Source organism: Rhopalosiphum maidis, chromosome 2 (genome assembly GCF_003676215.2).
Source record: "Rhopalosiphum maidis isolate BTI-1 chromosome 2, ASM367621v3, whole genome shotgun sequence".
In the NCBI taxonomy this organism is placed as follows: domain Eukaryota; kingdom Metazoa; phylum Arthropoda; class Insecta; order Hemiptera; family Aphididae; genus Rhopalosiphum; species Rhopalosiphum maidis.
In genome coordinates this window covers 64,565,864-64,591,955 of record NC_040878.1, presented here as the reverse complement: position 1 = coordinate 64,591,955, position 26,092 = coordinate 64,565,864, and the positions used below count along the sequence as shown (strand labels likewise).

Here is a 26,092-nt window from a genome sequence, read left to right as displayed (position 1 = left end):
ATATTTTATGAAAATGAGAGTAATTGTCATGTACTGAAGGCTGTTGTTTGACGACTGTTTAATAAAATTATTAGAATTGTTCATCGTCTCCTACAAATGACAACGATTGTTGTTTGCCATGGATGATAAATATTATAATAATGTTTTTTTTATAGAACTCTTTGTGATTTTATAGGATTTATTATTATATTTCAGCTGTCTAACATACGAAACTTTTGGTATCTAATTAGTGCATTATACATTGAAAATTGAAAATTGTACAAATTCTTTATAGTGACATATAAATGCTATACAGCATTTTACGATTTGGCTTAACTAAATGATTAATAATTTTAAAAATTTATAAAAGTTTAATCATTCAATTAATATTACATACCAAATAATTAATAGATTATGATCTACGTATTATAAAGAAGGACTTACAAAATCAAAAAAATCAATTTCTAAATACAAGCAGTTATTCACATTTAATTTGTTATACACAAATTCCGTTTCGGTACCGTCCTGTTTAGGAATAATACATACCTAGTCATACTAATTTTTACCGATTTTAAAATAATCAATAGGTTCTAATGTTAATATGCTCAGATAATTTATGATATTAATATGTATATAATAAATGCGTCTATTTATGGTGTTATGCTATTGTTATTTTATCCTTTTAGTTTATTGTCAAAATATTTTTATAATTATAATATGTATAAGAAATGCAAACATTAACATATGGAATAATTGTCAATTAACTACAGTTATTCGTTTTTAAATTACAACAAAGTCGGTTGAGCAGAAATAGTTATCACAGAAACATGAAATTAATGAGTTTTGTTAGGGATAAAATAAAATTATATTAGTCAGGTAATCGGCCAGTTAAAAATGAAAAATGCTATTTATTCAATTAATATAAATATAAATTATTATATAAAATGTGTCTGGTAATATACTAATATGACGATTATGAATTTTCGGTTTTACGTATTTTATGCATCGCGCGTTCGGGAATAAAGTATGCATACGTATACAGCCGGCGGGTAACAGATTGTCCGGTGCAATAAGTATGTATTTATTTTGTGTCTAAAAAAGTAAATTAAAGCTCCAAAAGTATAGAAAATCAAACTCACGTAAACATCGATTTTTTTTTGTGAAACTTAGTTGTGTCGTATTTAATGTCCATACGTTCAGTAACCACATCGCCGACCCAGGAACACCTCTACTCGTCCGTCTTTACCGCGTTTCGAATTGAAGATATTTCATAAAAATAAGCTGAACAGAACGGCTTAATGCGTGTAAAATATTATATATATTAAAGTACGGTTTAACGATTTGTAAGTCTATTTTTTTTCTTCGTTAAAATTATTGTAACTGTCAATTGTCTCCGACGAATAGCGAAGATTGATGATTGCCATAGATGATAGATTAATATGATAGATCCATATCCATAGATTATAAACTGTTTTATTATATTGTAATATTATTATTAGCCAGACATTTAAATTTATTCGGGAGTCTTCTGTTCGAGAGACTCAATTGTGTACTTATACAAATTTTTATGCACGACAAGGCAGAGGACGGGGTAGATTGTATAGATGTTGTTCAGTACATTGAGACTAGACTAATTCAACGTTTTTGCCATTGGCATCGCATAAATTAGTAATTAGTTGTTGTTATCGATATTTTTCGCCCGTATTATTATTGAATGATGTATATTAATGTAAAAGTATAATACAAAATATTATAATATTATCAATAATCAATATTAACTATCATAATTATTTTCAAAATAGATAAAAATATTAAATTATACTAGAATTTTCTTCAAACTTTTTTATTGTTTTACTACTTTTTTTATGGTGAGTCTTATTTCCATCATATATATATATATATTATATATTTTGTGTTTTTTCGACAACACAGACCAAAGCGACGAGATTGTTAAAAGCGTTACCCGTGACGTGATGGAGAAGCTGTTATTGTTGGTTTGTGAATCGTTGTCTATCGGGGACGCTTGTCGCAATCGACGCAGACCGTCGATAGTTCGATACCTCAGACAAAGGAACGACTGCACTCGTTGATGATGGGCCGCTGGGCGACGCCGTATTTACCGTGGACAGCGTCTTACCTGTTAAGCATCCCGAGGTGAGGAACAGTTACAGTTTTGGTCAGCTCGTCGGTTGGTTTAATCTGGGTGTACACCCCAACAACGCGCTTCCCTGCATATAGGTACCATTAATATTATTAGATTCTTTTTATATTTCATTAATTAACATGATGACACATTGTAATAATTTGAATAATAATTTAATATACCTTACGCAATAATAGTTATATTTTTTTTTTGGTTTTTACTATTATTTTAAATTTTAATATTACATAATTATTAATTTATGATTATAATCATAATTCATTTTAAATGTATAGCATTAGTATCTTTTGTTTTATTCATATTACGTAAACATCTATTTTCCGGTTAAACAGCTAACTGTATGGGCTATGGCATTAATGTAGTGCAAATGGCCACCGCCAAATGAAATGTTTTCTTTCCTAAATTAACACAACCTTGAACTGGAAAGTGTACTAATGAGATATTTTAAGAAAATAATATAATAATAATAATGTATAATTATCATATTGCTATTTATACTAAATACTAATACATCACCCCAAATAAAGTGTTACCTGGCGTATAGTATAGGAAAAATAGGTACATTACTGCAGTGTTTATTATGTTGCCGATAATTATATCATTTTTATAACAATAATATAATATTATATAAGTCATATTATAATATTATGTATTAGGTAAGTCGAAATCGATTTTTTTCATATCATTATATATTATATTGATTCGTATAATTCGTTTAATAGTATTGACACAAGTATCAATTATTCACTAAATAAAATGTAACTTTTTATTAAAGTTAGCTAGGTCTATAAGATAAGATATACGTGGTACACATCCAGTGGCGCATCCAGAAGCACAGGGGCCATAGCTCCCCCCCTCGTTGGCCGTATTTACTATTTTTTGTTTTAAAGATTAGTATTTATTTGTATACATGAACGCATACTACAATATGTCTTATACAATTTTAGACAGTGTGTGCACCCCCTAAAAAAATCTTACCTATTAGTTATCATTTTATTACTTAAATTTAAATAAAGATATTAATTAAAATTCAAATAATCGTAATTTCGATGGTTCCAAAAGCAAATTGTCTATGGTTTTCAGCTATATTGTAATAAAATTACAAAAAAGTCAGTATTAAATACACATATACTATAATAGTATTATAACAGAATAATAATTAAAAAAATATAAAATTTTCTATAGCGTTAAATATTTTAAATTAAAAGAAACGTGAAGTATAAAACTTATTTTGTTCTTATTTTTCTATTTTTCTTACTTTATTTTATACAAAAGGTATGTACCGCAAATATTTAAAATACCATATATTTGACTTCATAACATAATAATTGTTTAATAATCATCACTAGTATACAAATTTTCGTTTCTCCTTATATTATCAAAGATATAATACTTAAATTATATCACCTAATTAATGAAATAATGACTAATAAAATCGTAAATATGTAATATTGAGATGGATAGATCTTTTATAAGGGGTTGAGTTGTCATGATGGTAATTTCATAAACGTCACTCTACGCGAAGATTTTAAAGTTTCCACCTTTATTCAGATTACAGTCACTTTCTATCTAAGACCACTTCAAAATGCAAAATGACACTCAAACCAACTCGTATTCCAATTGTACTCAAAACTACTATCGCTGATGTTCTATATAGCTCATCTGTTCACCAGTCAGTCCGAGCCAAAGTCTCCGAAAAGTAGTTGGATGCCGTTGTTGGTACAGTTGAGGCAGAAAGCGGAATTATTGCCAATGTTAGAACAACTACTAGTCGTCGTGTCATAGTTCATCGTTAGATTTGTATAGGTCATTTATCTAGTATTAACAAATTAGGTTATTTCATGTATTATTAGGTATCCTTTTATTGATTAGAAGTGGAAAATTGTCGAACAGGTGGTATATTATATTGAAAAGAATCAAAGGCACAAAACTGCAAGCGCAAGGCATATTATATACAAGACTTGTGCTTTGTGTACCGCTATATATAACTCTGACCAAAAATGATCCTGGGGGAAAGTCGAACTTGGACCAGGTATCTTATTATTGATTTTTTTGATTGTAGTTTTAACATATGTATACCTATAAACTATTTTGTTTTACTAAAAAAAAAACCAGAATAATAGTTGATTAAACTATTTAAAAATCATGATTGACTATGATGGCTAAGTGTGATGCACTTCTGCACCTTCCGGTACATCTGATATTGATATAAACTTTATTTATCAATAGATCACTTACTAAATGGTGATGTTTATCGCGTATTGAACGAATGCCAATTTTGTATGTATAATAGCATATAGGTGTCTGATGTATGTAATATTTTGTATCTAGTGTAGCATTCATTTTTAACCAGCTCAATAGAACACTAATCAAACCACATTGCCAGTTATTTTTGCTAACTATAGCATAGACAAAAATGATGTAATTGTATAATTTGATTATATGATAAAGTATTATTGACATCTATTAATGTAAGCAGCTCACTGATTTAACAGTTAACGCCTATTTATAATACAACATACATCATACATGCATATAGTACAAATTAAAAGTAAGTAGTAATTTCTCACAATAATAAACAGTTTTATCATTTTTCATTTGATCAACATTGAATACTCATATTTAAATTTTATTTTGCATTTAACATTTTTTAAAGTATTTATATTATATAAGCCTTTTAAATTTTCAAAAAGTATTTAAAATATATTATTAGGTTCAGTACCTGTCACCTGTGTAAACACACCTATGATTTATATTTTATAGATACTAACAAAATAAAAACATTAAAAACCTAAATAATTTAAATTAAGTAAAATAATGTTTAAAAACAAATATAGGTATTTATATACTTATAATTATATATTTTAAAAGAATACTTTTAATCAATATCTTATATTTTATCCCTTAAAATTGTCATAGTAATTTTAAATATTAAAAACAATAAAAATAAAATTTCCATAATATGCCTGGCCAATATTATAAAATATAATCAATAGTTTAGACATTTAATATTATAACACAAGTGAGTTATGTCTATCAAAACAGAGTTAATTAAAAATAAAAGTTAAAATTAAAAGTTTAGATTTTCAAGAAAACAATTTGAATTTCTACAATATACAATATCATACTTATAAAAATATAATTAGGCATTAAATGCATCTTAATAAACTAAAAATATAATTAAATTATTACATATAATTTGAATTATCAATAATCATAATTATCAGTAATTTTTTGTATATTGTATTGACAATTAAATTTTAAAATAATAAAAAAAAAAAAAAAATAAGATATATAATACAAGTTGTTAAAAAAATGAGAAATGTTAACAATAATTTTTATTATCTTCGAAACAAATGTGCTTTGGCTTCTGCTGTTAATTTTCTAATTCGCCCTCTACTGCTTACAGATACTCTTATATTAACACTATTTTCTTCATCATCTTCATCATCATCGTCATCATTATTATCATCACTACTGCAGCTCTGATCACTACATTCTGCATAATTCATTTTTTTTCTAGTTTTTAAGGCTTGACTTTTATGACGAGAAGATATTTTTTTGGAAAATTTTGGTGAAGGTTTCCAGTCATCAGCACCTTCTTCACTACTTACACCAGATACATCCAACATTTTGGCATAATCCCAACGTTTTTTCTTTCTCAAATTTCTTGTTCCTCTCTGATCAGTTTCTTCAGTGTTTAAAAATCTTGATCGGGTAGCTCTAGCTCTAGTAGGTTGATCTTCTTCTTCATTGTCTTCTTCATCATGAAATCTTGTAGGTTGTCTTCTAGTAATAGGAGGTACTTCAAATCTTTCTGTACATATTGGGAGTCGCCTACTGTGAGATGGCTTGGTCGGCATAACTTCATCATCACTATCATCATTATCTTGTGGAAGTGGTTTAACTAATCGTTTTGGTCGTTGAGGTTTAGTGGGAGTATAATCATCATCTTCATCACTTTCATCATTATTTTCTTGTACGCGATAAGTAGATTTACGAATTCTTGATGAATGACGTCTAAGTGGCGTTTCATCATCACTTTGAACTTCTTCTTTAATCTCACGACTGGTTGATGGCATATCAATAGATTTTTTTATCTTAACACGATTAGGTTCACTTCTTTCATCTAAAATCATTTGATTTATAAATTAAAAATTAAAAATTAACTTAGTAATTATACTAACTATAAATTAAACTTACTATGTGCAAAACTAGTTGAAGGTTGATTAGGATCAAATTTTATTTCTTCTTCTGATGATGATTGATCTGTTGTTTCCTCTTTAATTGCAACTGTTCTTAACCTTCGTGGTCTTTTGGTTCTTAAATTAAAATCAGCATCACTTTCATCTTCACTTGGACTATTGTCTAATTCTCTTTGTCTTTTTAAGCGACATCTTCTTTGTGGACGTGAACTTAAGTGACTTACTATAGCTATTAAGAAAACATATATGACAGTTAAAAATATTTTTGTCTTTTAATATTTTACTTACATGTGGGGCGTCTAGATGATTGTCTTTCCCAATTGTTAAGTATTTGAGTTATGTTTTCTTCTGACATAATTATCATTTCTTGAGTAATTTTTTCCAACTTAAACATAAAAACATTTTTATTTGTTATAAATTTTAAATATGGTTAAGGCTTTAGCCTGATATTTCAGGAAAAGTGAACTCAATGGACCCCCAAATGATATAATTTAACTTTTTAAATATGTTATTATTTTAACTAAATCATTATTATACAAAGAACACACCTTTTCATCAGGATATAATTGAAAATAAGTTTGTGCATTATTAAATACTCGTCTAACATCTTCACAAAAATCTAGTGGAGTTTTGTAATTATCTCCACGTAAATCTTCCCGAATGGTTGTTAAATTCATTGGTGTACTAACAACTCGTTCATAATCTGGATATTTACTATAATCAACTGGTTCTCTAAAATATAAAGTTATTTTAAATGAATATTGGTATACTACAATAATAATAATATATTATTATTTTGATAATGATAAAACAAAAAATTGCAAATAATTGGGATTGAAATTTTTTAAACATGAGTATAACTGATTACCTTAAGTATAAAAATTATAAATTTATAAGTGCTAGTAAATAAAACTAAATAATTTTTTTCTATGGAACTAAATTAATCAGCTGTAAATACTAAATAGTTTTACCTGAATGGGGTACTATTTTTTGACAACCACATAAGTTTCAAAAAGTTTTTACACTCCAATTTCCAATTAAATGGCTGATTAGATTCTCGTCGACTTCTTTCTCTTAATGATCTAGGCCTTAATCTACGCGATCGATCATCAGTTAGTACATTTTTTTTTTCTTCTTCATTATTTTTATAATTTTGTTGTAATTGGCGACATAGAGCAGGAACTTCAACTGGCGAAGAAGATCTATAAAAATTGGAAAAAATAAATTAAATTTATTATAAGTTTACACAGTTGACTTTTTTTCAATAATATCTCAAAGATCACGAGGAACAAATAATTTGGCATAGTAATAAATTAAAAATGAGAATATATTTTATTTTAGAAAAATTTTTTTTAATAATTAATATATTAGGAGTAAAGTATTATGAATACAAAAATCTATACAACACTACAACATACTTGATAATTTTCAATAAAATTTCAGTGATAATTTGAGCACTTTTCACTATATCACTACCTTCTTCATTGAATTTTTCAGCATTACTTGCCACATATCTTGCATCAAATTGTACAGCTGCAAGACGTCTATAAAAACGATTTTCTAATCTTGCCTAAAATTAAAATATTAAATAAATAAATTAGATATTGTTATTGTTTTTAATATATATAAAGTATTTTACTTTTATGATTGACAGATCAATAGGATATTCTACTATATATGCATAAGACGGATACTCTTGTATATCTACTGGTGCAAGAAATGGTTCTGCAAGTGACATTCCCATAAGATCATGCAATCCTCTCAATATTCGGTCACAAATTAAATCTCGAGATCCACTAGGCCATTCTTTATTACCAGATTCTGGTCGGTATAATATATCTTTCATTTCTTTTGTAGTCACTGGTAATGACATACCATTGAGTGGTTCTCCTTTATTTATAATAAAAATAATTAATAAACATAAATTATGAAAAACAATAAAATACAATAATACAAGCAAATCTATACTTTTAGGGTTTATGGGTTCCATATCCCAAGGACTTAAATTTTCTTTTTCACCATTATCCCAAAGAACTTGATAACACAAAAAAGGTGAACGGGAAGTACTTTGTTCAACTATTTTACCACACCACCAAGCATTATCTATCATACTTCGGAATCGTTGACCTTCAATAAATTGAAATAATTAATAACTTGCACCATAAAATTTAAATATTAAAAATAAATTAATAAACCTTCTTTCCATTTTCTTGCTAACCCAGCTTCATATGTTTGTCGTAAAACTAAAAAATCTATTACATCTTGCATATCATGGTATTTCAGGTCAAAACTGAAAGAAGTATGATCACCATTTTCTTTCAATACAGCTAAACGCAATCCACATAAACGAGGAGGTCTAATCTCGTATTTTATTCCAATTACTTTAACCATTTGAGGTTCCTTATAATTAATTAATCAATTAATACTAAATATAATTCTTTAAATATTCTAAGTATAATTAAAATGATTTACTTTAAGTTCTAATTTTCCCCATGGAGCAGATTGTGTTGTTTTTAATTTGTAAACTTTTTTTGCTTCCACTGCTTCTAAATATAAATTATAACCTTGTTCAAAAAACATTAAAATATCACCCATTTGAGGGCAATAAGGTGATTTTTTTGGTAAAACTTCTGAAAACCACTCAGAAGGTCTATATATTTCTGGAACATCCTAATAAAAAACATAATATTATTATATATAACCATGAAAAAAAAATTGTTTAAACTCTTAACGTTTACCTTTAGTACTTTTCGAGGAGGCACAGTTCTAGGTCCATCATGTGGAGATGATGGAGGTGATGGAGATGAAGGTGGAGTAGTAGGTCTTTTAACGCGACGTCTTCGATGTTGAGTACGTTTAGGTGGTTCAAGATTGGTACCACTATCAGCCACCCAATCAGAATATTCTGAGCTAGTACCAGAATCAGAATCTGACAGTGATTCAACTTTTTCATCTGAATCAATTCCATCCGTGTAATCAGCATCTTCCTCTTCAGATTCTTCAGGGTTAGATGACGATCTATTTTCCTAAAATATAATTTAAAAAATAAAATAAATATTTTGGCTGCTTAAAAACAATATTTAATTGAATAAAAATATAACTATTTAACTAACTTGAGGATCATTTTCTACATTAGTTGCTCTAGTACTATATGAATGTTTTGCTTGAGGCTTTTTTTTTGGCTTAACAGATAAAACTTGTGGTTTTTCATCAACTACTAGTGGTTTATCACTTTCTAAAGTAAACTCTTCTTCTTCCATAACACCCAAAATTTTTCTATAAAATAGTTAATTAATATATAATACATATTTATTAATACAATGTTATATATTATTAATCTTTTAAGAGTACTATAATAATAAAAATCATGCTTGTACAAAGTGGGCTTTTAAAACTTTTATTATAAACATACATTCGGTTTTGAATTTGATCCATTATTGATGGTTTTAATGGTTTACAAATAATTCTTGGTCTATTTTCAAATGAAAATGAACTACTATTTTGTTCTACTGATGGATGTAAACTAATAACTCCTAAAAATTTAATAATGTTCATAATATTAATAGTAATATATTATATAAAATAACAATATTTTACATACTAGACTGATTAGGTGAATTATTAGATAAATGCTCAACAGTATTCATGTTAGCAGTTCCTCGAATTCCAATAACTTCAGTTCGGCCTAAAATTAAATAAATGAATGAAAGAAATATTATTAAAATTTTAATATTTCAAATTTTGAGCAAAGTAAAAAATGTATTAATTTTAAAGTGGTAATGTTTTAATTATTTTATTTTTAAAAGTGATGAATGACAAAAGTTACCAACCTAATTCATTAATTATTACATCTGCCACCAGTTGTAAAAGCCCTTCATTTTCTTTTCCAGGAACAAGTTTTTGAATTTCTGGAGGATAAGGTGAACCATCAGAATCAACCAAAAATGGAGGAGGCATTAAATGTGGTTCCGTGTTGGTTTGCTCATCCAATACGGAATGATCGGCTGCCCGTAACAACGGTCGATAATCTGTATGAAAAAATACTTCATATGGAACCTAGAACATATTTATTATTACTAAAAATTATAAGTTATTAAAAAAGATAGAATATTAATATATTGATAAAATAATATACTTTTCTGCGGGGCGAGGGTATTCCAAGTCCGTACGTTAATAAATGACCTTGTGAATCAGTCACTGAGAACATTGTTCCATCTGGTGACCATTTAGCATCATATAATGCAGCAAAACCTTGACCTTCAATGGAATTTTGAAATGATACTAATACTTCTCCAGTTATAATATTCCATATAAATATCTTGCCATCATGACCAGCACTCAACAAAATCTTAAGTAAAATAAATTTAATATTTAGATTTAAAAAAAATAGAAGTAAATGAGTATGGCTTGCTGTATATTAGGTGTCGATAACTATTACGGTGTGTTAAATTTGAATACAATGATATATGATTACAAAAAACGATTATTAAGAAGTATATTTCATATGGTTTTATGATGTAGCTAAAATATATAAAAATATATATATATATTCATACCATATTATTATATTATTATTTTTAACTTTTTAGTCAACATCATCTTACCATAAAATAAAATAAGTTCAAAATATAAATAGATAGGTGATATCTAAATATTAATCTATATATTATATTTAAAATTGTATTCCATATAATTATATGTAAAAGTTTTAAGATATCTATAATTATAAAATAATTATAAAACAATTATTTTAATAACAATATTGAATTTGCATAAAAAATTTCGTTTTTCCTTAATTTATGTTTTTTCTGATTATAAAAGAAGTACAAGAGATTTTTAATTTTAACCTCTTTAATGGTACAAACTAGATCTAATTTACTATTCAAAACCATCTTTAAAGTTGAAAATCAAAGCTTATTTCTAATTTTCTATTACTTATTGCGTACAATCAAAAAAAAAAACAAACATACTTGTCTGTAAAATCAATAAATTCATCCATCCGTTCAGAATTTATAATATATTTACTTATAAATATGCTATAATACACACGTTTATACGAACCTTAGAATGAAATGGATGTGATTCTAAAACATATACTTCTTTTTTATGTCCAGTCATTACTTGTAAAAGTTCAGTAGTAAATGAATCCCATACTTTTATAGTCATGTCTGTACACGCAGTAATAATCCAACGGTCACTTTGATCCCAACATAAGTATGTTACAGATGGTTTAACTTGCTTAAGTTCTTCATCAGATTTTTTTTCTACAAGACTAATAATTATTTAATAGTTTTTTAATTGTTCATCTTTAAATTATGTACTAAATATTAATGTACATTTTGTTTTAACTAACTTTCTTTTTAACTTAGTTGTCATGTGCAATGTTTTATATTTCCACTCTTGATTTTTGTAAGCCCAAATTAATGCTGTTCCATCTTTTGAACCAGAACTAAATCTTAAACCACTATGAGCCCATTGTATAGAATCAACAGTGTCTGAATGAGCTTCAACCTCCATTAAGCGCACTGGAGCTGATGCATCTGGTGATGGGGGTGTCATTTTGTATACTCTAACATTGTGATCAGCACTGCCTGTAGCAAACATTACACCACCAGCTGAAAAAGCACCACAAAGTATTTTGGCACTACCTGGTCGCATACGTTCATTATAAACAGTTAAATTAGATCTGTAAGAATAAAAATAATTTTTTAATATTATAATAATCAAATAAATATTAATTGAAAAATATAAATAAATTATAATCATAACTTCAAGAATAAAATAAATGAACAACTCACTCAAAAATTGTATTTCCATTGTTAGATCGAAATGGCCAAAACACAACTGAACCATCAGTACTAGTTGAAGCTATATAGCCAAGTCCATTAAAAGTTTGAGGGCAAAAATTTACAGTTACAATCATACTAGCATGTGCTACTATATGAGCAATCTAAATAAAATAAATAAATGATGATTAATGATTTTGATAAAGTGCTAATATTTGTATACTTTTAAATTTACTTATATTTCTATCAAATTTGTGTTCATCTATTTTTATTAAAAAATTATCATTACAACTTACTGGTCTAGCTGTTTGAAGACACCAGACTCTTAATACTTTGTCCATACTTCCAGCTGCAATTAATGTAGCTTGAGTGTTGATTGCTATATCTGTTATTTCAGCACTAGCCCCTCTTAATGTTGATAAAAGTCTTCCAGTATTTGCCTCCCATAATTTAACTAAATAATCATCAGCTCCCTGAAATAAATAAAAATATAAAATGTTAAATAATATAAATTTATAATTAAATTTAACATACAGTAGCAATATATCTGCCAGTTGTATCAAAACAGACACAGTAAACAGCAGTTAAATGGCCAAGAACTCGTCCATGAAATTCCACGTTTGAAAATTTGGATACAGGTAGTAAATATCTTTTATCAACTGAACCAGAAATTTCACGACCAAATAACACTTTAACTGAAAAATATAATTAAAATAAATAAATGAGACAGATGTGTTAATAATTGATGATTACCGATATTTTGACCTCGAACATGTAAAGGAGGTAATGGCAAAGAATTATGTTGACGTGTAATGCAATCAGCAAGTGATAAATATTTACGTTTTTCTAAAACACAGGAAATCATTTTAAATAAAAATTCAAATAATATAATGTATTAAAAATGTACTTTGTGTATTAACAAGTGAAAAGCTTCCTTTTCCAAGTAATGAGAAAACCACTGGAACTGAGGATTTTTCATAGTTGCTCAATAATCGTATGCGTTTACAAATGTCTAATAAGTGATCGGATTTAATATGATTATATTTCCGTTCCTAAAACAAGAATATTAAAAATAGTATTACAAAACATTTTTTCAGAGTGTGGATAGGTCATTAATAGGCTAAAATATTAAAAAGAGGCCCCTCACATGGGAATAAAACCACTCACTCCAATCACTCATCTATTACTATTAACTAATGAAATGTAATATTTACTGTTAATACCTAATAATTTAGTAATTTTTTTTTAGTAAATTATTATTTATTTTAAATTTTAAACAATAAGTTATGAGTTATTACTTCTTACTCAATAATTAACTTTTAGTACTCGATATATTATTTCTTGAAAATAAATATTGCTCTAACTTTAGAATGTCGTTTTCAACTTTATTTAAATTTTTTTATGTTTCTTAGCTCATTCAAAAGTATTCATTTATATCATATATTACTGTTTCAATCTCTTGAGTCAACGTCAACTTACTGTAGAATGGTATGATTGTGTTCTTGGTATAAATAGGCTATAGCATAAAATTAATTAAGTGTATTGAAAATGTCATTGTTAATTATGTATATAAATTATAAATACATAATAATGTATATAGTTTCAAATCCCTGTGAAAAATATTTTTGAATTTCTACATAATAAATTTGTTAGTTTTCATTTAAGTATTTAATTTTGTCCAAATATGAATTTCATAGATCTTAAAAGAAATGTTGAGTTTTTAGTTCCAGCATGTATTACTTGAATTATGAGGATTTTTGTATAATAAGTTCAAGTTAAGAAACTTAGTTGGCAGTTTTTATCAAGCGGTGATCAAACTACACCCATTTGTCTATTCCTACCAAATCAACCATTTGTAAGCCTACCAGGTATAGTAATACCATGTTCCTGCACAATAGTCTGCTGTCAACTACATTTCTTAATTTGAACAGAGTATATAAAAGATAACTTCAGACATGATTATAAAATCAATACTTATATTATTTCACTCAGAATCTAAAATATATTTCTATTGCAATATTATAATTGATTACTATAATGACTAATTAATACTCTATAATATGACCATACATATTTAATCGTCTGTTGAATAATGAAAAGAATTAATTTCCAGAAATGCATGTAAATGTGGAAGGGGGTATATACAATGAAAATATATAATTTCCCAGTAAGCCATGATTTTCTCTAACTTATCTCTCCTGTTCTCTACCTATCAAATTTAAGCTATTAAAAAACTTATTTAACAAGTTCTGTGTATAATATTTGTATACATAAGTTATGATGTTGAAAAAATGAATTTTTAAAAGTTGAAAAATAAAAACATCAATACATAACTTTCCCATACTAATGTAATAATGCATTAATGCCTATAGGGGATACTAACAAAATTTAATAGTTTAATCATAATACTGACAAAATCATAATGCATTTAATAACAAGGTAAATGATGCCATTTATCATCATCCACAATAAATGTGATAATGAAGATTGATGATCAATGATCATAAAACTGTTTTAAATAAATTATAACACAACAATCTTTACTAATGTAATGTTTCTTAATTTAATTTTAATATTAAACTATCAAAAATATACCAATATAAAATAATATATTTAACATATATTTGTATAGGTGATTAAATTGTTTGAATTTAAATTACTGCATACATTTTATTTACAAATATTGTGATGCATATACATACTACTTGATATAATTTATAATCCTTATATCAAAATAAGTTGGTATTTAAAATGTTCCTTACGTGTATATTATTTTATTTAATGAAAAGTGATCATTTAGTTATCATGTAGTTCTTATACTTATCTTAATTTTTTTTTTATAATTATTAATTATTAGGTGTTAATTTATTTTAATAGAAATTAAATATATTAAATAATTTTTTTTTATTCCTGATCTAATAAACTCAAGTTAATAAAAATTTTTTTGTTTAAGCATATTTGATTGTCATATTAAAACATTGATGCATGTGTTAGAGGGATAAAATTAGTTTTTATTGTTTTTACCCTTCAACTATATACAGGAGTTATATGAAGTAAATCAAAGAATGTTTTTAATTTAAACTATCTGAGAAAAAAAGTGACTTTGTTACATCTCTATTTGAAGACATAAAAGACCCAGTCAACTAATCAGATGGTTATGCCTAGCAAATTGAGTAATGTTTTTTTTTTAGTAGCAGAACAGAGTAGTTGCCTAAAAGTGAAGCAACTAGTATACAAGGTGTCCTGCGAGGATTTACCTATAGCGATATCTCCTAAAATAATGGAGATATCATAATTCTGGTTTTTTAATAAGATTCACAGGGACAAGAACTACAAATATTTCATGTTTTAATTTATTTTTATGTTTTGGTAAAAAAGTTAAAAAATGTATTTTTTTATTTAATCATTTAAAATAAAATTGAAGATAGCCGATTAAGTGTAATTATTTCTATTAATTTATTATTGGAATTTTTTATGGATGCTTTATATATATAAATAAATAATACCAGTTCATCAAACGTTTGTTGGTTTTCCTCTCCTAAAAAATCAATACGTGTTGGTAGAATCTAAAAATAAAATATGTCTTTATTAAAAATACAATTTATTTTTAATAAGTTCAAAATTATATCTTACATTTGAATCGTTCAAATCCAATTTAAGTGCCTATGAATAAAAAATAAAACAAATAGAAAATATTAATAAATAATATTACCAAAATAGATGGTAAATTTTAAAACTATACAAATAGTTTTAAGATTAAATATTTTAAAATACATATGTAAATATCTTACTTCAAAAGCATTTTTAAATTGACTATCTTTCAGAAACTTGGCAATCAAAAAGAATAGCTCTACAATAAAATAAATTGTTGTAGTTAATAGTTATTAAAGTGAAAACAATTATAATAAATATATTTTTAATTCGTGAAGTTATTAAGAAAATATGTTATATTATTTCTTACCAGATTTAATACTGTCATTTTCTCCTTGCATTATTTCAAATGTTTTATCCAAATCCATGACATTGAATCATTTATTGTAAAGTTTTGTTTAAATCTTTATCACAATATAAGTAGGTATGTCGATAATATTGACAATCGAAGACTAAATATTAATACGAGTTAAAGAAATATTCTTTTGGGAATATTATCAAAACGTATTTATTCATCAGTGGTCCACAATGATTTAAAATTCTAAAATGTATACAAAACCACAATAAGTATCAAACTCAAAATCATAAAAAGAAAAATGAATATTCGACTATTACTATAATAGTATAAAAGTATAATACCTATAATGATTAATATTTAATAATGGTGAATGATAAACATTGTACATAAACAAACATGCTGCATATCACAAGTAGTAATTGTATCGATATCTATTCTGTGGTATCATCATTCAACATTTTTTAGATATTTATTTTCAATATTTAACCGTGGTTATTCTTTGTCAAGATTAAAAATGGTTATCTGCTTATTGGCGGGAAATCCTTAATTATTTTAGGTTATGTTGTGTTATTTTGTATAAAAAATATCAATATTATGAATATTACTTTATGAAATTTACTATTTAGAACATAAGTACATAATTAATATTTACAAAAAATTACATTTTACAATATTGTAAATTATTTACTGTGTATTATAAATTGTAATTATAATTTACTAAATGCTAAAAATTCAAAATTTCCACTGTGTGCAGAAGTAATTATTTTTAAAATGAATGATAATCCAGGTAATCTTTTATTTAATAAAGGCGATTCATAGACTCATAATCTTATTATTTACTTCCTAAGCAGAAACATCCAGACCGAGACGACAAAAAGTTGGGCAAACAAGTCGTTTTGAAGCATTAGCAAAATTGAAAAAGCTCAAAACTGACGGGACTAAGCACAAATATGAAGTAGAACCTATGAAAAATGTCTATGAAGAAATTTCAGAACAAGAATACACAGATAGGGTGGTTAAACGACAACAGGATAATTGGATTGTTGATGATTGTAAATAAATATAATTTAATTAAATGCAAATTTTCATTTAATATAAATATTTAAATATTACATTTTTTTTGCTAGTTGATGTTGATGGATATGTTGAAGATGGAAGAGAAATTTTTGACGATGATTTGGACGAAGAATCTATTGTTAAAGAGGGGAAAAAAGGAAGAGGTAAAAAAAGAAGTAGAGCTGATAAAAGCTTTGAAGAAGATCTTCCCTCTTCAAATAGGGATATTCAGAAAATGTTTGCTAATATGCCTGTAAAAAAAAAAAAAGAGGTACCTATATTAAATAATTTTAATCAAGTTTAGAATATGTTTTAAATTTAACTATGAACAGACTACAATTTATAGTAATGTTGGTCAATCTTGTTGAAGCAAAACTTCTTAGTATGTCATTATATTTTGATGATGCTTCAAAGTTTTATTTGCCTTATATATTTATACATTTTTTTAAATTAAGTTTTTATTTAAACAAAATACATTTATTATACAATTATTATTTCTAGTATATATATCTAGTATAAAACTATAAAATATACATTCTTATTTTTATAAATGTATTCATTTATTTAGGTGCCAGTTAATTTAAACGAAGATGATATTCTTGGTGATTTAATTCAAGAATTGGATAAACCAGTAATTACAAAAGCTACAAGATTGGTTCATAATAAAGTCACAGAAAAAATAAAAAGAGAAAATCAAACTAGGTAGAGTATAACAATTTTATTATTATTGTAAAAATGGAGTAAGTTCTTATAATTTTTAGTACTAAACTGGTATTTTAAACATTATAAACTTTAAAAATAATTTCTTTTATATACTCAAAATATTAGCCATTTTTTAAAACTCATAAGTTATAACACTTGTCTGCGAATAATTTTAATAATCTAAAATCCATGCAAACTTAAACAAATTAATATTTTACAGAGGATATTTAGAATCATTTTCTACTGTTCTAAAATCTCCTCGGACACTTGTTAATAACATTATTATAAAAACAGAAAAGGCCGATGAAAATATAGAAAGCCCAAGTTCCAAATTAAATGAACACAATGATGTAACTAAAAATAATTGTCAAACTAAAGAACTTAGTGCAGAATCAATAAGCAAAGTACAGTATTAAATTTAATTGATTATGACTATAAGGTTCAAATTAGTAATGTAAATTAACATTTTCTTTTATATAATATTTAGCCTGCACCAGTAACAGAAAATCCTATAAAACAAGAATTATTTGATGAAAGTATGGATGACTGTATTGAAGATTTTGATTTTGAAGAAGCGATCCAAGTATAATTTATTTAAAATAATAAGCTTGTAAAAGAATTGTAATTCTAACTAACTCTTCAAATTTATGTAGGCAGAAAAAAGTTTTATGGAACTTACAGAATTAAATATGAAAAAAGAATTGACAAAAACTGAAATTAAAATTGAGTTTGAAGAAACTAAATGGCCCATTGAAAAGTAATACTATTTTTTTATTTTTATATCTTAAATAATTCAATTATGATTGATAATTACTTATTTTACAAAGCAAAAAAGTTGATGAAAATAGACACTAATTTAATTCTTAATTAATAATTATAAATATAACTTCGCATTAATATTATTAAATTATTGTTTTTTTTTTCTTTGATTCAATAATTTCCAAGTGATACTTATTTAAAATAAAAATACATTTTTTAATTTGCTTTTATTTATACCTATTTACACAGATGGTTTAAATGGATACACTAATACAACAATTTTAGCATATTACAAAATGTTATTTGTATTATATTACTATTATTATAGTATTATCACTATATATAATATACATTTATGTTAATATTTTCATAACTATTGCTAATTAAAATTGTGTTTTGAATTTATAATTATAAACTCGATAGCTTAAAGTGTATTTAAATGTTCTTTAAATATTGAATTATTTATAGTCAATTGTATATTTATATCCTCTAATAGATACTAGATAGTTAGTTAAATAAAAAAAATACCTTTATCGTTAAAAGTAAGTATCTAAAACTTAAAATTATATTATAATTTATAAAATACATAATAATTAAAATTTGTAACATTGTTTAAAATTAAATAGTGTTCAAGAGGAAGAACAAGTTGCTTTACCACATGATATTTCTTCTAAATTGCCACTGACAACAGATAAGAATGGAACTCAAGTTTGTCAATATTTTTATTTTTATTTATTTATAATATAATACATATCATTTAATATTAATTAAATATTTAAATTAAGTAATTATTCAGCTTCTTTAGTTAAACTCATTTTAATAAGAATAAATTTAAAAAAAAATAGTATCAAACTACATTTTACATTAATTATATTAAATGGTTTCACTGTATTAAATTATTACTATTAATAACTATTGATAATTAAAAATTTGGATAATTTAATTATAGGTTTTTCGTTTTTTTTACTTGGATGCATTTGAAGATGTGTTCAAACAGCCTGGAGTTGTATTTCTTTTTGGTAAAGTAAAACCTGTTAATTTTGATACTTATGTAAGCTGTTGTGTAGTAGTTAAAAACATTGAAAGAAGAATGTTTTTACTTCCAAGAAATACAGTAAGATCTATAAGTATTAATAAGTATTAAATCAATATAATATTATAATTTATAATATTACAGACATCTGACAATGAAGAAGTAAAAATGGTTGATGTTTATAACGAATTTAATAATCTCACTGACAAGTACCAAATTCAAAATTTTAAATCTCGCAAAATTACTAAAAAATATGCATTTGATTTAGCTGATGTTGCAGATGAGAGTGAATATTTGGAGATAAGATATTCTGTTAGTAAATATCATAAATATTAAATAATAGTTTTTATAATAAGTTTATTTTTTATTTTTCTAGGCTTCACATCCACCTTTGCCTGAAGATTTAAGTGGCAAAACATTTAGCCGAATATTTGGTACTAATACTTCATTCTTAGAGCTTCTACTTTTAGATCAAAAGATAAAGGGACCCTGTTGGTTAGACATAAAAGTTCCTCAACTTTCAAATAATCCTATGAGTTGGTGCAAAATAGAGGTGAATAATATTGTGTATTTACATTGAGATATTATTTATTTTGCACTTTATCAATGAATGTTTAATAAATTATATTTTATAGGTATTATGCTTAGATATGAAAAATATTCAATTAGCACCTAGTGCTTCGCCGCCACCAGTAGTCATAATGACTTTAAATCCAAGAATTACTTATAATAAAAAAACAAAACAAAATGAAATAATAATTATAAGTTGTTTGGTGCATACACATTTCCCATTAGATCAAGCTCCACCAACTCCTCTTCATAATCAATTTTTTTGTGGTGATTAAAATTATATTTTATTTTATGAAATGTAATTAGTTATACTATTTTACTTTTTAGTAAAATATTTTGCCTGTAAAACTGCATATTTAAATTTTTATTTTATATAACTATATAACTTATTTTGTAGATAAATAATTTAGCACTACTTATTTATAATTAAATAAACTTTTATTTTTGAATTAGCTATATCACGCCCAAGTAATATACCATGGCCAGTCAGATATCAAGAAGAATTAAAGAAATGTGGAGATCCTTCTAAAATTATTAAAATGGATTCAGAACGAGCATTGCTAACTTTTTTTCTTGCCAAGTTATCCAAAATTGATCCAGATATGATAATTGGACATGATATATGTAGTCACATACTGTCAACACTTGTAAATCGCTTAGAAGCTAACAAAATACAAAACTGGTCAAAAATTGGTCGTCTTCGCAGAGCTTTATTCCCCAAAAAAGTAATTATAACATAATTAATATATCAACATTTTATTTATTGGTATTAATTTCAGGGGAAATTTATGACTGAAAAAAGTGTGCTCAGTGGCAGATTGATTTGTGATACTCAAATTTCTGCAAAAGAATTAATTAAAGCAAGGAGTTATGATTTGTACTCGTTATCCGAACAGGTATATTATATTATTAAATCAGTAATTAATAATTATACTATCATTTAAGATTCTATGCAAAGTAAGGAAATTATTAATTTTACATAATGTATGTATTTATTTAAAAAAATTGTTGGAACATTTCATAAAATATTCCTCAGATTATAAAGTTAATGTAAATTGTACTTTAGTAGTAATTAATTTAGTTATTATTGGTGTAAAGATGAATACTAATAATAATGATAAAAATCTAAAATATCAAATATACCTATTTTATAAAATTTATAAATATATTTTTAGTTTTATTTCTTACCAAAATGTAAATTTAATGCTGTCATTATTATATACATTTTTAGTGTATTTTTAAAACTGGTTTAAGCTCATTTTTCTTTCTGTATTTATATTTGCAATATAGTGGCTTTTTTTTGCTTTTGAGGTATGATTGTATAGAAAGAAATTTTATTATTATCATCACAATTCACAAACGACACAATCTATATCAAACATCACTATTAGTAATAATCCAATTATTTAAAAAACACAAGTTAGATTTCCTGTATTTCCTTGATATTACTATGCTTATGGTACAAGTAAAAGCTTAAATATTATAAATAGAAATATTTAAAATATCATTATAAAATAATTAAATATTAGTTGCATTTCATTCCAAATCATTTTTAAAATTTATTGATTTATCATTGGCATATAATTTAAAGTAATAATAATGGTAAAGCTTGCATAAAAGTAAGGTTGGGTGGGTAAGTGTTAACATCCTCACTCTGTTGTCTGTACCATGTACTTATATTATTATGAATTTTAATTTGTAGATTCTCAATGTCAAAGAAAATGAACAATTTAATTTATCTGATGATGAAGTTAGTTATATGTATTGGTATGTTTCTAAAATTAATTAATGTATATATATAAATGAAAAAAAATGATTGAATATATAATATAAATTTACAGTTCAGCTGTATCTTTAATGCAGCTAATCAAATTTACAATTATGGATACTTCTTGCATAATGCGCATTATGTGTCAAATGAATGTATTACCTTTAGCATTACAAATAACTAAGGTCGCAGGAAATTTACTATCCAGAACCTTAATTGGTGGCCGTGCTGAAAGGAATGAATATCTATTATTACATGCCTTTAATGAAAAAGGATATATACTTCCCGATAAACAGTATAAAAAAAGATCAATGAACAAAGTAAATTTTATTTTTGTATGTATACATTTATAATATATTTATATTTTATCAATTTAATCAGAATGAAGATAATGTAGATGAAGATAATAATAAAAAAAATGGCCGTAAAAAAGCTCAATATTTAGGAGGTCTTGTACTTGATCCAAAAGTTGGTTTTTATGACAAAATGATATTATTAATGGATTTCAACTCACTTTATCCAAGTATAATTCAAGAATACAATATTTGTTTCACTACAGTTAGCTTTCGAACATTGCTAGCTCAAGAGGTTTACATTAATTATAATAATTAGTATTAGATATAATTTATTAACAATTTATTTTTTGAATTAGGGTGATGATGAAATAGCTGAATTACTAAAGTTAACTCCAAATCAATCTGTTGCCCGTGGAATTTTACCCGCCGAAATTAAGTCATTGGTAGATTCACGAAGAGAAGTAAAGAAATTAATGAATGATCCAAAAATATCTGCTACACTTAAAGAGCAGGTGATTCAATATATTGTTATTATCTTGTTTATGTTTTAAACAAATTTGTATATTTTTAATTTTGTTTTAGTATAATTTGAGGCAAACTGCACTAAAACTTACTGCTAATAGTATGTATGGATGTTTGGGATTTACACATTCCCGTTTTTATGCTAAGCCATTGGCTGCATTAATTACCGCTAAAGGTAGAGAAATATTAATTAGTACTAAAGCATTAGTTGAGAAACTATCATTTGACGTTATTTATGGAGATACAGATTCATTAATGATAAACTCAAACTGTGTTGATTATGATCAAGTTATGAAAATTGGTTATAAAGTATGTATTTACTATTTTGTTTAATATACTTTTTCTCATTATTAAATATTTATTATTTACTATTAGATTAAAGCTGAAGTCAATAAAATGTATAAACAAGTAGAATTAGATATTGATGGCATTTTTAAATACATGTTATTATTAAAAAAAAAAAAATATGCTGCTATATCTATATCAAAACTACCTTCAGGTGAATTTATAACTAAGGAAGAGATCAAAGGGTTGGATATTGTAAGAAGAGATTGGTCACAATTATCACAAGAAGCTGGACGGTAAAATTAATTTTTTTATTTATCCATATGTTTTAATTATGATATAGTTTTTGATTAAACATAACTAAATAATATAGATTTGTCTTGAGACAAATATTATGTGATCAGTCTCCTGAAGAAAGAGTGTCGAATATTTGTGCGCAGTTAGAAAAACTTAGAGCAGATTGTGAGGGAAATAATGTTCCTCTTGGACTTTTGGCTATTAGTAAAACATTAACTAAAGCTCCTCAAGATTATTCAGATGCTAAAGCATTACCACATGTAGCCATTGCTCAACGTCTTAATAAACAAAGTATTAAATTTAGACAAGGCGATACTGTATCATATGTTGTTTGTGAAGTAAGTTTACTTCTATATTTTTATTGTTAAATAGATTGAGAAACTATTTAAAAAATATATTTGTTATAATCAATAGGATGGAACAAATCTTGCATCCACTCAAAGAGTTTATCATGTAGACGAACTAAAAAATAATACTAATTTAAAAATCGATTTTAAATATTATTTGTCACAACAAATACATCCAGTAATAATGAGACTATGTGCACCATTAGAAGACATTGATGCTAAAATGATTGCTGAATATTTAGGTTTGGTTGTTACCATCTTATGATTTTGCAAAGTTTTATTTTATTTTACTTTTAATAGGCCTTGATCCTGCATTGTACCAAAATCAAAGGACAAAGACCATTTATGAGAATTCACATGAAGAAAATGCAATTGATTTGGATGACGCAACAAGATTTAGTGGTTGTGACACGTGAGTATTAAATTCCAAATACATATATCTATATTATTAAATGTGGAATTAATTAATATTTTAAATCATAAATTTAGATTTAAATTCAAATGTCTTGGCTGTAAAACTGATCTAGAATTATTGACACCAGTAATTAAAAAGGTATTGTTTAGATTATTAATCTCACATGAAAATATAATTTGAACTGACTTGATTTAATATTTTAGCCTAATGGTAAATTAGAATTTTCCTTGGAAAAGTGTTCTAATTTAGAATGTTTTATTTCACCATATAAATATATTGGGATGTTGGAAAATATTTTATGGGCAAATATAAGGAAGCATACAATGAAGTTTTATAAGGTGATACATTTTTGTCTATATTTTATTTAATAATCTAAGTACAATAAAACTTCCCCTAACAAATCTTTTTTTTATGGTAATGAGAACATTTCCATCACTCATTGATTTGGAAACCTTTGAATAGCCTACACTTATTTAAATAATAATTAAAAACACAATATAGTGACAACAAGCTCGTGTAACAGACACCTGTCACACAAACAATTACAAAGATAATATAACCATACATTAACTAAACAATAATAACTAAAATATATATTTTTTGACTGGCTATGTTTCTTTTTTTTGTTATTTAGTGATTTTAGATATAACTATTTATAAATTTTAAGAATTTATTACTCCCTTTGAATAATCAAAATTTTGTTAACCAAAAGTGCCGTTCAGAAGTTTTACTTTATATGTATGCATGCACAATCATTCGTGTATAATTTGTTTCTATTATTTTTTTAGAGTTATTATGTCTGTGATGAAAGTACTTGTGATTATAAAAGTAAATATTTGCCGCATACAAGTGATGAAATGTGTGTACAATGTGAATCTGGAACATTAAAAAAGGAAGTAAGTATTTCAGTAAATATTTTTAATCATATATTTTTTATAGCTTCTGTATTAAGTATTTACAACATATTTAAACACTATTAACCAGTTAAGTATAATAATTAGTAACTTGAAATTTGATATAATATCATTTTCTCCCACAACACTTATTTTTTTAATACTAATAATAAAAAAAACTAAACATTTCATTGAACTCATAGATAATAAAATAATGGATAGGCCATCAGCAATGGGCATAAACATTATTTTACTTTGATGTTACAAGGGGTTTTATCAATTATCAAAATGTATAATAAAATAAATGATAAAATGCCTTACTAGAGTGAGAACACTATATAAAAGCAGTCATGTTTTTCATCCGCATTCCAGCTCTCATGCTCCTATGTTGTTAATATAGGAATGGTCAATCTATTCTTTTATTATCTATAATTAAACTCAAGTTTGATTGTAATTCAAACTGTAATGTAAACCTAAATATTTTTATCACTAAGCATGAGTAATAATATTTTTTTTTGAATCTTTAATTACCATTAAAATATATAAAACACTTTGGTTTAATTTCTATTATATAAATCATAGTGAAATAATTTGGAATCCTTATTTATTATTATATTACATTTTTCCTTTCAATAAAAACTTTATTATTTGATATTTATTTTTGTATTTTTAGTATTCAGCTGGTCAGCTATTGTTTCAACTAAGATATTATCTGTTTTTATTTGACATTGACAAAGTATTGTACAGAAACAAGGAATTAAAATTAGCTAATGAGGATCCATTATATTTAGCTTATGGTAGATTAAAAACTAAAATGCAAAAAGTGCTTAAACATCATGATTTCTACTATGTTAATTTAAAAGAAATATTTGGCCAATATTAGTTAATATTAAATTTTGTATAATACACTTACCTATTATATTATTAATTAGTATAGTTACTATATCTATTATAATTTTACTTTTAGCATAAAGCCCAAAAAAACCATTTAATATGCTTATAATTTATTATTAATTATTATTTAATTTTAATACATTTAGCACAAAAATGTTCAATATTTTTTTTTATT

At 25.4% G+C, this 26,092-nt stretch overlaps 2 protein-coding genes across 3 annotated transcripts; one reads left to right on the top strand and one right to left on the bottom strand.

Moving 5' to 3' along the window:
• Window positions 1-5,393: 5,393 nt before the first annotated feature.
• On the bottom strand, window positions 5,394-16,150 carry LOC113553854 (bromodomain and WD repeat-containing protein 1). The gene is made up of 27 exons (XM_026957406.1): window positions 16,093-16,150; window positions 15,923-15,981; window positions 15,765-15,794; window positions 15,638-15,697; window positions 13,039-13,183; window positions 12,885-12,977; window positions 12,666-12,826; window positions 12,428-12,604; window positions 12,144-12,295; window positions 11,699-12,031; window positions 11,407-11,617; window positions 10,481-10,693; window positions 10,176-10,401; window positions 9,947-10,030; window positions 9,758-9,878; window positions 9,459-9,621; window positions 9,084-9,371; window positions 8,818-9,015; window positions 8,541-8,745; window positions 8,314-8,472; window positions 7,985-8,235; window positions 7,764-7,915; window positions 7,317-7,547; window positions 6,894-7,077; window positions 6,634-6,730; window positions 6,344-6,574; window positions 5,394-6,269 (listed from the first exon to the last, which is right to left on the bottom strand). The coding sequence occupies exons 1-27, from the start codon at window positions 16,148-16,150 to the stop codon at window positions 5,482-5,484; spliced, it is 5,070 nt and encodes a 1,689-aa protein (XP_026813207.1). The 3' UTR covers window positions 5,394-5,481.
• A 660-nt stretch (window positions 16,151-16,810) lies between these two features.
• LOC113551240 (DNA polymerase alpha catalytic subunit) lies at window positions 16,811-25,995 on the top strand. 2 transcript variants are annotated; one of them, XM_026953366.1, is made up of 27 exons: window positions 16,811-16,867; window positions 16,932-17,132; window positions 17,208-17,407; window positions 17,705-17,838; window positions 18,059-18,242; window positions 18,326-18,421; window positions 18,492-18,595; window positions 19,224-19,305; window positions 19,547-19,711; window positions 19,775-19,942; window positions 20,007-20,183; window positions 20,266-20,467; window positions 20,654-20,925; window positions 20,980-21,096; window positions 21,903-21,967; window positions 22,042-22,288; window positions 22,350-22,556; window positions 22,621-22,776; window positions 22,847-23,095; window positions 23,162-23,367; window positions 23,445-23,706; window positions 23,783-23,957; window positions 24,016-24,127; window positions 24,205-24,268; window positions 24,334-24,468; window positions 24,919-25,026; window positions 25,697-25,995. In XM_026953366.1, the coding sequence occupies exons 1-27, from the start codon at window positions 16,852-16,854 to the stop codon at window positions 25,904-25,906; spliced, it is 4,314 nt and encodes a 1,437-aa protein (XP_026809167.1). In that variant the 5' UTR covers window positions 16,811-16,851; the 3' UTR covers window positions 25,907-25,995. The 2 variants fall into 2 exon arrangements, with proteins under 2 accessions (XP_026809167.1, XP_026809166.1); XM_026953365.1 differs by having other exon boundaries at window positions 16,812-16,867; window positions 16,929-17,132.
• Window positions 25,996-26,092: the final 97 nt, after the last annotated feature.

Excerpts from the sequence above, each read along its gene's own strand:
- LOC113551240 (XM_026953365.1), top strand. Across the intron at positions 17,839-18,058 it reads AAAAGAGAAAATCAAACTAG|AGGATATTTAGAATCATTTT; the intron begins GTAGAGTATAAC and ends AATATTTTACAG. Across the intron at positions 23,707-23,782 it reads TATCATATGTTGTTTGTGAA|GATGGAACAAATCTTGCATC; the intron begins GTAAGTTTACTT and ends TATAATCAATAG.
- LOC113553854 (XM_026957406.1), bottom strand. The coding sequence starts at position 16,150 with ATGGATTTGGATAAAACATTTGAAATAATGCAAGGAGAAAATGACAGT. Across the intron at positions 12,978-13,038 it reads TTCACTTGTTAATACACAAA|AAAAACGTAAATATTTATCA; the intron begins GTACATTTTTAA and ends CCTGTGTTTTAG. Across the intron at positions 7,916-7,984 it reads TTGATCTGTCAATCATAAAA|GCAAGATTAGAAAATCGTTT; the intron begins GTAAAATACTTT and ends TTTTAATTTTAG.